Source organism: Peromyscus californicus, unplaced genomic scaffold, assembly GCF_007827085.1.
Source record: "Peromyscus californicus insignis strain IS unplaced genomic scaffold, ASM782708v3 Scaffold_5__1_contigs__length_169319896, whole genome shotgun sequence".
NCBI lineage: Eukaryota > Metazoa > Chordata > Mammalia > Rodentia > Cricetidae > Peromyscus > Peromyscus californicus.
Window position 1 is genome coordinate 21,922,652 of NW_026294573.1, and position 12,636 is coordinate 21,935,287.

Here is a 12,636-nt window from a genome sequence, read left to right on the forward strand (position 1 = left end):
CTGGGGACTACCTCCTACATCCCTATTTCCCCCATCCTAAACCAACCAAAACAGCCTGCTAGAATTATTTTAATGAGTCATACCATTGCTGTCTGCCTTGTCTTTATGTAGAGAGTCTAGTGAAGCCTGTGGTCATGTCTTCCCTTGGATGCCTTCTGACGCCTTACCAACACTGGTACTTCACCCTGTGATGTCAGGTATACTGTGCCCTTTCCAACAGCACTGACATGTCCATGTGGTCACACAGTCACCTGGACAGATTTATACTGGGAGCACGAGCCAGTAAGAAAATGCCTTTCCAGACAGGTGTTGGTGATCTCTGTGAGTTCCAGGCCAGCCTGGTCTACAGAGTGAGTTCCCAGATAGCCAGAGCTATACAGAGAAACCTTGTCTGGAAAAACCAAGAAAAAAAAAGTGACTTTCTCTAACAATAACCGCACGACAGAAGTTCCGGCTTTCGAGTGCTTCGGTCTCTTCCTTTCCTCTAACAGTAGTCAGGCTCTGCATACAGTGTCACAGAAACCGAACCGAAAGAGATGGGAGGAAGCAGTCCAAGAGATGAGCCGCTAGCTGGTTAGTCTCCCACTTCGTTAATTAGGTAGGAGTAATGAACGATTCTCATTTCAACAGTCTGTCGACATTTACATAAGTCTTTCTGAATTCATGCGTAGACTCTTGTCTCACTACATAAACACTCAATGATGTCCCTTTCCTTGGTACATTTAGTGTCTATAGGTCAGCTGTTTGTTTCAACAGTGCACACCCTATATATACTGTTCAAGATGATTTTATTAGTTCCAGAGGTATTTTATTAGTTACTCATGTCTCCCTAACTTTTACAGTTACCTAACGGAGAAGGCTAAAGAATGGCAAAGTAATCACGAGAACGCAACTCTCAGCACACAGGGAAAAGGGCAATACTCACCTGGTAATGCGGAGTGCAGTAAGTTAGCCAAGTTTGAGTTTAAAAACATGCAACATACCAGGCAAGGCAGTGCACATCTGTGATCCCAATCAGGGAGGTTGAGGTAAGAGGACCACACGTGAGGCCACCCGAGACTGCATATAGCAAGACTCCATCTCAAAACCCAAACAAAAGAACATACAACACTGCTTTCTTAGAGGGAAATTACTAAGGATCCTGTTCTTTATTCTCATTTCTAATTTGGATTCTGTAAGTATAACTGAATTATACTTGAAAAGTCTCTTCAGATTAGCTTTTCTACAATCACCTTGAACTTGAAGGAAATACTCACCGGTTGCTCTGGTAGGTCTTGCTCTTCTTCCATGAGGACCACTATCTCTTTACACACTTATGTGACTGGATTGCAGGTCTCTGCAGTCTTCACACACTGTTTGTAACAAGAGAGGAATTCAAAGATTTATATACTCATAAAGTATTATCATCGAGGTCATCAGAGAATAACTTTTTAATATTTTGCTACTCAAGCTTTCTACGTTAGTTCCAATCTCAAAATCTCAAACTTGCACGTGGCTTTTCAAAACTGACATGCTGTTCCAAGTCACGAGAGCTGTACGCAATGCCTTCTGGAAAGCTCTGTAAAAGCCAACACGTGGAGCCGCTTCTACTGGTTACTATAGTGCCTAATGCATTAAACACTTTACAATGACAGCCATGTGCAGATAATAAAACAATTTTTTTAAGGATTAGGGTTACGTTTAAAATGATAGAGACTGGCCTAGCAGGTCAGTAAGTTATGATAACATCTAACCTGCTTTAATGTGGAACATTTACATAACTGTTAACACAGACACACAGAATCGCTTTAAATAGGACAAACTGGAAAATCAATTAAATACATCACAATCAACTACTTGTCTATATGTAATCAATTTAAATGAAAATGTAATTCTTCTGGATCTTGATAAGACAAATAAACAAGTAAAGTGAAACCTTAAATACGAGAATTAAGGAAAAAATAATTATGTAAAGCTAGGATCCAATTTAATCTGAAATAATGAGCTTCCCCTAATATACTAGGTAATTATTTAAATAAATCTTTACTGTTCAAACCCTGTTCCTCTGGTACTAATTTTTAGTTCTTAAGCCTTTCTTTGACCTGCTAACAGGAGATACATTATAAGAATGAAATACTCCCTTCCTGTCTAACTGGGGCTGGCTCTTTTCTGATGGATACTCCTGAAGTCTCACCTGCGTGACTTTGACCAACCACCGAACCCACCTTACTACACAGTTAAAGTGCAGACTCCACTGCCGAGATAATGAAATGAACAAGGGAAACAGGGAACCACAGCCTTCATTTCTGCTGGTACCCACCAAACTTGTATAATATACTTTTTAGAGTCACACATAAGAACATGAAAAAGACAGAAAACAAGTTCAAGCAATACAAACAGATGAAAAGCCTTAACAATTAGGTGATAATAGCTTTACTCTTTCCTCTGCTCTTAAATGTCAAAGGAAAACAAAGTTTGAAGGTCAGAAGTACATGTGCTCAATGCACATGTGACTCTTACAGAACCTCAAAACTGCTCCAACTGTATGACGCAGACAACCTGCACTGCAGAACTACAGGATGCACAAATGACAGCTCATGGCTACAACCCTCCCAGGCTCGTTTTGCTCCACACAGAGGAGCATAATCCACGTGACCAGGAAACTGATTTGTAACTGTAAAAAATAAACCCCTTTGTTTTACCAATTTATAACTACCTTAAATTACAGTCTCTTTATGTGATTACTGTATTATGTAAACATACATTTGTAAATATGATTTCAACCCATAAGAGCAAACAAAATAGGATGAAATTATTCGAGAAACAGAATGCCTTCACTATTCATTTGTGGAAACTGTGAGTCTTTCCTACACAGAAAGTTATTAACACTCCATGTTTTCTCAATCAAGGGATATGGATGTAAAAACTGCACTGTGAGTGTGCTCTCAGCAAAGAGGGAGAGGAATCTCTTCCCTGGGGCAAGGTTAAAATCCGCACCGGGATAGAGGGAGGTGAAGACAATTACTAAAAATGGTGTCAATAACATGTTCTTTAATTTTGCTTTTAAATCCAAAAGTCATTTATTTTTAAAAATCTGAACATTAAGCCGGGCGGTGGTGGCGCACGCCTTTAATCCCAGCACTCGGGAGGCAGAGGCAGGTGGATCTCTGTGAGTTCGAGGCCAGCCTGGGCTACCAAGTGAGTCCCAGGTAAAGGCGCAAAGCTACACAGAGAAACCCTGTCTCGAAAAACAAAAAAAAAAAAAATCTGAACATTAAAAGAGAATACAATTTTTTTTTTACAGACCAAAAGGCAGTAATGAGTTCTAAAAGTAAGAAATCAAATGTTCAAACTATCCAAAACCATATTAAAATCCTGAGCTACTCAGTGTGAACTCTGTAGTAAGTTACAAGGCGACTTTATGAAAAACATTTAGAAAATAATTCTATTTGTTTCTTCCTTGAAAATAAACATTCTTGTTAACATCTTTAAAACTACCAATATCCTTCCTCTCAGCTTTTCAACTGAAGGGAATAAAAAGACAGTTTCCATATTTCAGAGAAAGGAACTTTGAAAACTCAGGCTTGATATTTTTAAGTAACTGGTCAGTTATCACCAGTCATTTCCATCATTTTAAAACAAAAACTGGGTGTGGTGGCACACACCTATAATTTCAGCACTCAAGAGGCCATGGCAGGGGGATTATTGCAACTCTGAGGCCAGCCTCGTTACACAGGTAAACACAGTCTCAAAAAAGAAAGAAAAAGAAAAAAGAAAGAAAGAAACAAAACAATACCAGCAAAGTCAAGTCAAATCCAAGTAGCCTACAAAACTCAACGATTTGTTAGAGGACCTCCTCAGATCCTAGCAACTGTGGTAGGTGAGACACTTTCAAATACACATCCTAGCACATCTGTGAAAAAAATGTATTAATGACAATACGTATTTCCATCACACTATGCACCTAAGTACTATTGCTGTCAATATAGTATTCTTCCTTCCCAAAATTTGTAGGTTGAAATATAAGAATATGTTAAATGGAAGGATGCAAGCATTCTTCACATTTTCAGTATTTATCAATGTGCTAAAACTTGAATTATTTTCTTTTTGTGTGTGATTCTAAAGAGGAAACCCAGAGTCTCATATATCTAAGTATACTATAGTCTACTTTTGTTTTGTTTTGTTTCTTCTTTTCGAGACAGGGTTTCTCTGTGTAACCTAGGCTGTCCTGGAACTTGCTCTGTAGACCAGGCTGGCCTCGAACTCACAGAGATCCGCCTGCCTCTGCCTCTGTGTCCCAAGTGCTGGGATTAAAGGCATGTGCTGCCAACACCCGGCTGATAAAACTTTTAGTATTTATGCCACCCCAACTTTTTTCTAATTGACATAGGCTATATAACAGAAAGTCCACTCACTAGCGATCTAGGAAGCTGAATAACAAAAACACTATTCTTGGTTCCAGTTTGGGTAATATAAGCAATGCAGAGTTGTTGCAAAAAAAATCTTAGAATTCTCATTTCCATGGAATAGTTCCAGTTTGTATGTATTTTCACCATTAGTGAAACCTAACATTTTTCTGTTGCAAATGAAGACTTAAAAACACCAAGTAATAATAGCTATGACTCAGGTGTGTGTGCCACCATTTTCTGGCCTCTATGTTTATCTAGTGGCTGTTCTGTTCTCTGACCCCAGATAAGTTTATTAGAGTGCACAATATTTTAGGGAAAACAATAAATATCACCACAAAAAAGAGGTCAAAAATTTGAAAGAGAGCAGAGAGGGGTATATGGAAAGGTTTAGGAAAGGGAAAAATGTTACAGTTAAATTACAACCTCAAAAAAATTCAAGGAAAATATAAAATTCAGAAGAAAAATAGTATTTCCTAAGAAATTTCTCTAAGTGTCAATGAAAAAGTTAAAAACTGGTTTGATTCAAAAAGGTTGTTCTGTTCTTTTGTGAGGTTTTCTTTTGTGGAGAGGTCCTCACAATGTTGTCTATGCTGGCCTAGAAATCATGCACTCAAGTGACACCCCTGCCCCCGAGGTAGCTTTAACTTTCTCTGAGTCACCACTTCCATGCCAACATTAGTTTTTTCACTTGTTTATTTTTGGGGATAAGGGGCATGTGCAGGGCACACGTGGAGCTCAGAGGACAACCTGTAGGGGACTGTTCTCTCCTTCCACCATGAAGGTTCTGGGAATTCAACTCAGATCATCAGGCTGAGCCATCGGACCCCAAAACACCCAATTTTTAAAATACTATTGCAGATTTACATGTTCAGAAACAGAGCCAAATCTTTTTATAATATCACAACTTAACTTTTATTTTCATGGCTAAGAAGTTAGAAAATAAATAATTAGTAGTGAATACTTTACTTCAAAATTCTAGATTCCTACCTCATAATATTTCTTTTGTAGCTGGATCTACACATTATTTGGTTTGTAATCATAATGACCATAAGCATAACTTACATCTATTTCAACGTGCTATTACAGCTCTTAGGCAGATAGAGAAACTGAGTATATATTTGTGTTATGGAATAATCTTTTTGTTCACTGTGCAGATGTGTCACTCTGATTGGTTTAATAAAAGGCTGAACAGCCAATAGCTAGTCAGGATTTCTGGGCATAGAGGATACTGGGAAGAAGAAGGCAGAGACGCCAGAAAACTTAGCAAAAGCAGGACAGACATTTCGGACATGCGGTAATGAAGCCACGAGGTAAAAAAAGTAAATTAACATAAATGGGTTAATTTGAGTTATCAAAGCTAGTTAGAAACAAGCCTAAACTAAGGCCGAGCTTTCATAGTTAATATAAGTCTCCGTGTCCTTTTTTGTGAGCTGGTTGCCCAAAGAAAAGTCTGACTCCATATTTATATATATTGTGCTGACGTAAAAGTATGTATCACTCTTAATTACAACTTCAAGAAAAGTATAGACATAATGCAAAATATCTGATTATCAGTACAACAAAGAAACTTACATGCAGTTAAGTATGCACAGAAACATTCAAGGATTAACACAGTCCCTTTTCTTAACTACATTTTTATTCATTTGTATTTTTTATTATTTATACTTATTCATTTATATATTTTTGTGCATGTGTGCATGTGTGTGGAGGTACCATAGCCCAACTGTGAAGGTCACAGGACAACTTCCGGTAATCTTGTTCTCGACTTCCACCAACTGGATCCTGGAAATCAAACTGGGATCCTCAGGCTTGGCAGCTGGTGTCTTTACTGGCTGAACCATCTTACCAGTCCCTGGACATCTTTAATACAGTGTTGGGGCTGGAGAGATGGCTCAGCAGTTAAGAGCAGTGGAGGCCTTTCCACAGGACCCATGTGGCAGCTCACAACTGTCTGTTAACAATAGCTTCAGGGAATTCAACACCTTACAGGCAAAACACCAATGCACATAAAATAAAAACAATGAATCATTTAAAAAAATAGTGTTGTAGAAAAAAACAGAATGTCCATATACTTTATACTGCTTACAATGTATCTGAGTTTATCTGCTACTCTTTCCACATACTTAGATGTATTTTTAGGACACACCAAAGAAAATGCTACAGAGACTTCCTCAAGGAAAATGTAATGCCCTAAAGGCTGGAAAGATGGCTTCGTGGTACAGATACCTGCCACCAAGACGGAGTTTCTGAATTTGATCCCCAGAACCCACATGGTGAAAAGAGAGAACTCCCACAGTTATCCAATGACTCCACACACATAGCATACACATAAGCACATGCACACACAGTAACAGATGTAAAATTTCCTTCTAAAAATAAAAACAACATAGAAGCTGGGGGTGGAGGTGGAGTTCTCTAATCCTAACACCTGGGAGATGGAAGGAAACTATGAGTTTCTTGCATTAGGTAGCAAAACTTTCCCTCAACAAATAAAATAAAAATAACATACCAATAATAGTCATAAACAATAACCTGAATTTGTGATCACCAAAACTTTAACGTTTTGTTTTATTTTTGTTTGAAACTCATTAAACTACTCAGGCTGGGCTCAAAAATCCTCAATTCAAGCAATCCTCCTGCCTAAGTGTCCCAAAGAGCTGAAACTACAACACTACACCCAGGAAACTCCAGGCCCACAACACTATACCCTGCTAAACTATTTATTAATGAGTGAAATAATTTAAGACTTTAATGGTAGTTAGTAAATAACTACTATGGTGATCTTTTAAAAATATTTTTAAAAATTTTTTAATATAATAGTTTTGTAAATTTTTTACTTATTTTCATTTTTTAATGTGCATTGGTGTTTTGCCTGCATGTACGTCTGTCTGTGTGAGTGTTGAGCCTCCTAGAACTGACATTATAGACAGCAGTGAACTGCCATGTGGATGCTGGAAATTGAAGCCAGGTCCTCTGGAAGAGCAGTCAGTGCTCTTAACTGCTGAGCCATCTCTCCAGCCCCTTTAAAAAAATTTTATTTATGTACATGTGAGTGTCTTGTGTGCCTGGGGAGACCAAGAGAAGACATTTGATCTCTTGGAACTGGAGCTCCAGGCAGTTGTGAGTCACCCGCTGGGTGCTAGGAACCGAACTCAGGTCTTCTAGGAAGCGGCAAGCACTCCTAACTGCTGAGTCATCCTTCCCCAGCTACCCTGGTATTTTAAATATACTTTATATATACCTTAAAGCATGAAAACAAAAACCAAGTGCCCTCTTCTAGTGACTTTCAGGATGACTGTCACTGGGAATAGTGGCTCACACCATAATCCCAGCACTTAGGAGGCCAAGCCCCAAGCTACACAGCAAGCTTGAGGCTGGCCATGTCTCAAAAAAAGAAAAATTAAATTAAAAAGATGGTTGTTTCAAATATGATTCAACAATTACTAATTTGTCCTAAGGGGGATGCAAACTCATAAACAAGTGCCTGACCCCGAAGTCTAAAGAAGCAGGTCAAAGTCAATTCTAACTCATAAACTAGGAAGTCTTAAAGAGCTACAGCACAGACGACGTGAAGAGAGCAGAAGCTGTTTCTATGGTGTCCTGTTAATTGTGCCTCTTACCAGTGCCTGTCAGTGGTGATGAAAAGTGGGCATCTGGGTTTTATACATTAGCTTTCAAATAAGTAAGTGAAGGCATGTTCCAATACTTATATATTTCTTACTGAAAATTAGACAAAATGGCATTAATAAATATTTGTGAGGAACACAAGAACAGAGGCAATAAAAACTGAAAGTCTTAGCACCAAGTAGAGAAAGAAGCCAGGAGGGAGGACTGCCGGAGCACGTGATGCCTGCACCAAATGCTCCCCTTCACTTGCTCAGCCTCACCTCCCAGCTCGCCTAAGACACAGGGCCATCTTGGGGTCACATGATTTAAACAATGTGTAAAGATCAACAGAAACAATGTTACTGTAGGTTAGAGCGGAAACCCATTATAAAGAGACCAGAGGATAGTGATAATGGTTGTGCATTGTGAATTCCCCTAATGTCACCAAATTCTACTTGAAAATGGTTAAAATACTTGATGTGTCGATTTTCTCACAAAAACACAGACAAACAAAACACCAAACTAGAAAGGCAAACTTCAGCTCAAACCTACAAAGTGTTTAAATATGAACTCCACAGCTGGGTGTAGTGGTGTACAGCTTTAATCCTGCACTGGTGGGACAGTGGCAGGAGCAGCTCTGAGTCTAGCCTGGTTTACATCGTGAGTTCCCAGCCAGCCAGAGCTACAGAGACAAACTGGTATGTAAAACAAGCAGAAAAGTTGAGTATCAACATGCAGAGAACATTCACATCATATACTATCATTAATTACAAATCTATGAAGAACTAGGCCTTCAAAATATTGAGAGGAAAAATAGATAGAGTACCACAGTCTCCCATCTATGGAAATGAGGCAAATTTATGGGTGAAGAAAAGAGAAGGATAGATTAACAGATCCTGTTATGTGAAATAAACTGTCAAACAATAAAACCAATGTAAGAAAAAGGCAATCCTCACAGTTAGGAAGGTAAAGTTCAACACCTGGTTGGGGATTTAGCTCAGTGGTAGAGCAAAGCAAGGCAAGGCCCTGGGTTCAGTCCTTAGCTGGGGAAGGGGGGTGTAAAAAAAAAAAAGTTCAACACCTACAATACAAACCAAACCCTATCTACATCTGCTGCTCACTGACGATTATGGGGCAAATGAAGACTCAGACCGAAGCCTGTCAAAGGGTACAAACAGGCAGTTTAAGAAACTGAAGATCCAGGCGAGGCAGTGGTGGCGCACACCTTTGATCCCAGCACTTGGGAGGCAGAGGCAGGAGGCTCTCTGTGAGTTCCAGGATAGCCAGAGAAACCCTGTCTCAAAAAAAAGCAAGAAGATAGAAAGAAAGACTAAAGATCACATTCACTACTAACTGATGAAATACAAATTAGGTTCTACTTCACACACACCAAAGTACCAAAAATAAGTCTAAATAAAACCTAAAGTTGGGGCTGGAGAGATAGCTCTGCAGTTAAGATCCTGGCTGCTCTTCCAGAGGATCTGAGTTCAATTCCCAGCAACCACATGGCAGCGCACAACTGTCTGTAACTTCAGTTCTAGGGGATCCGACACCCTCACATAGACATACATGCAGGCAAAATACCAATGCGTATACAATAAAAACAAATAAATTATTAGCTGGGTGCTGGCGGCGTATGCCTCAGCACTAGGGAGGCAGAAGTAGACAGATCTCTCTACAGAGGGAGTTCCAGGACAGCCAGGACTGTTATACAGAGAAACCCTGTCGCGGGGAGAAAAAAAAAAAAAACTAAACTAAAGTTATCTGGGCTAAGAAGAGAAATCACATTCAGATTTGGCTACAAAGCTATATGTATCTTCAAACTGTTCTCAGGATATAGCACAAAAGAAGGCATAAAACAGGCCAAGATCACAACAGGGAAAAATGCTAACTACATTTATGAAATAAAACTAAAAGCCAGAAATAGGACCCTAACTTTGAAAATCTCAGTTATAAGTGAAAGAGTTGCCTGCTTCATCAATGGTTAGTAGTTAAAAGCTCTCCAAAACCCTCCCTCTGAGCCCTGCTAGTGGTTGTAAATCTGACAGCTAACAATTCTGGCTGGGCATGGGGCATGGACTTGTAAACCTAGCACTTGAGTAGAGACAGGAAGATCAGAGCTCAAAGTCATCTTTAACTCCCAGCTATACAGTTTAAGACCTGTCTGGGCTACGGGAGTTCCTGCCTCAAAAAACAGTAACAAAAAGTTTTGTTTAAATTATCCATTTTTTCTTGGTCCTTTGAGGTCTGTGACCAACATCAGTTTTAATATTCTTAGCTTCAGGTAGCACACAGCAAGTAATCAATAATCAAATGCACAGAGGAAAAGGCATGTGAAGAGGAGGGACAGACTGGAGTGATAAAGGCGGAGGAAAGCAAGCAATTCCCACTAGAAACCTGCCTGAGGAATTCTCCCACGGCCTCTGGAGGAGGCTGCTAATACTTGGTTCCTGACTGACCACCAGCCCTGTGAGCAAACATATGTTTCTACTGACTTAAAACTCCAGGGCAGTTGGTGGCGCACGCCTTTAATCCCAGCATTTAGAAGGCAGAGGCAGGCAGATCTCTGAGTTCAAGGCCACCCTGGTCTACATAGTGAGTTCCAAGACAGCTAAAGACACACAGAGAAACTCTCTGGGGGGGTGGAGGGGTGGATAGGGAGAAAAGACTCCAAATTGGGTAATTTGTCACAGCAGACACAGAAAACAAATAGTTAAAAATTTTGGTTTTTGGCTGTTTTCTTATTTTCTTTTTTTTTTTTTAAATATTTATTTATTATGTATATAGTATTCTGCCTGCATGTGTCCTTGCAGACCAGAAGAGGGCACCAGATTTCATTACGGGTGGTTGTATGCCACCATGTGGTTGCTGGGAATTGAACTCAGGACCTCTGGAGGACCTCTGGAAGAACAGTCAGTGCTCTTAACCACTGAGCCATCTCTCCAGCCCCTTGTTTTCTTATTTTCTTATTTAACTCCCTGGGCTTCCTGGCTTTCTCCTGGCTACTGAATGGAATACACAAGCTTAAAAAAAAAAAAAAAAAGGTGTGTGTGTGTGTGTGTGTGTGTGTGTGAAAATAACAAAGTAGCTATATATCCAACCGGTCAGATACTTCTAAACAAACAAAGCAGGAAGCTGGGTGTGGTGGCACATATCTGTAATCCCAGGACCTAGGAGGCAGAAGAATGAGAAATTCAGGGTCACCTTCAGCGACATAGCAAGTTGGAGGGCAGTTGCAATATACTCTAAAGTGGTAAAATGCCATGGGCTTGTCCTTCTGTCCCAGACTCCACTGTGTTTATTTCAAGTATTCTCCAAAACACCTTCTCCTAGGGCAGAATGGACTCTGTACCAGGGAGGAGGGAGACAGCCAGCAGCTAAGGGTATTAAAATTACCTTGAGAACAGCTAGGAGGTAACAAACAGATACTACTATTGCTTATCCCACGCACAAAAAATGTCTACAGTGGGAATAAGAAGCCCGTTCAGCCACGGGAAGCCCATCCACGGAGAGAAAGCTCTCAGCAGGAGGTCCAGCTGACTGCCTCATCTTCCCCAGATGGTTTCTGCTGGGTACTTTAAACCCTGACCTGATGTTACCTTTGTCTGGTACAGCCAGAGGTCTCTAAGTAGATGTTGTATCCAATCTGATGGTGTTTTGCTATCTGCTCTTTACTATTTGTTCTTTTACTTTTGCTTGCTATGTATGTAAATAAACTCGCTCACTTGAACCTGAAACATGGTTATTATGAACCATTCTCTGAACATACAGGAACAGCAGCCTAGGCTACATAAGATCTTATTTAGGAAACAAAAATAATTTTGAAAAAAAAGGGGGGGGGGAAGGGTACCATAAAACACTCAAAAATGTTCCAAATAACTGGTAAATCTGGCATATAACTCCAAAGTTAGCATCCTGCTTTTATGCTGAGTCCAATTCTAAATTTAAATTGAAGAAATAAATACTCAGTAAATAGTAACACTGACAGTTTCAGGTACTCTGCTGTCTTGATAAGTCTTACAGATCTTTCCAGTGCCTTAAGAATGAATTCAAGGGGGCCAGGGCACGTCTTTAGTCCCAGCACTCGGGAGGCAGAGGCAGGCAGATCACTGAGTTCGAGGCCAGCCTGGTCTACAGAGTGAGTTCCAGGACAGTTGGGGCTACACAGTGAAACCCTGTCTCTGAAAACCAAAGAAAAAAGGATGAACTCAAGCACCAGTGTTTGTAAAACAGCCCTTTAAATTGGCCATCTAGACAGGCATGGTTGTGCACACCTTTAATCGACAGGTAGGCAGATGTCTATGAGTTTGAGGCCAACCTGGTCTACATAGAGAATTCTAGACCAGCCAAGGTCTCAAAAACAATCAATCAAACAAGAGACTGTCCATCTGCAAAACAAACTTGATCTGGGGAAAAAAATATTTACTGTATTTACTGCTAGATTTATACCTGGAAGATGTAAAAGTTCCTTATTGATCTTTACCATTTACCAACTTTAGGCAACTTTTTGACTAAAAACTGAAGACCATGTTTTTTATGTTAATTGAAATTCATATTTTTCTTTTTGAGCTTTGAGAGATTTACTTGACTCTCTTGGAGGCATTTTGTGGCATTTCCAGAAAAGTATGCTTTTCTATAAAAG

The 12,636-nt window shown here is 39.8% G+C and overlaps 1 protein-coding gene across 2 annotated transcripts in view; it reads right to left on the reverse strand.

Moving 5' to 3' along the window:
• Positions 1–12,636, reverse strand: part of Eya3 (EYA transcriptional coactivator and phosphatase 3) — a 91,795-nt gene that overhangs the window by 67,217 nt on the left and 11,942 nt on the right. For both annotated transcript variants that reach the window (XM_052715617.1, XM_052715616.1), the window contains exon 2: positions 1,257–1,352. In XM_052715617.1, the coding sequence (XP_052571577.1) occupies positions 1,257–1,289 (33 nt within the window). In that variant the 5' untranslated portion in view covers positions 1,290–1,352. The remainder of the gene's footprint in view (positions 1–1,256; positions 1,353–12,636) is intronic.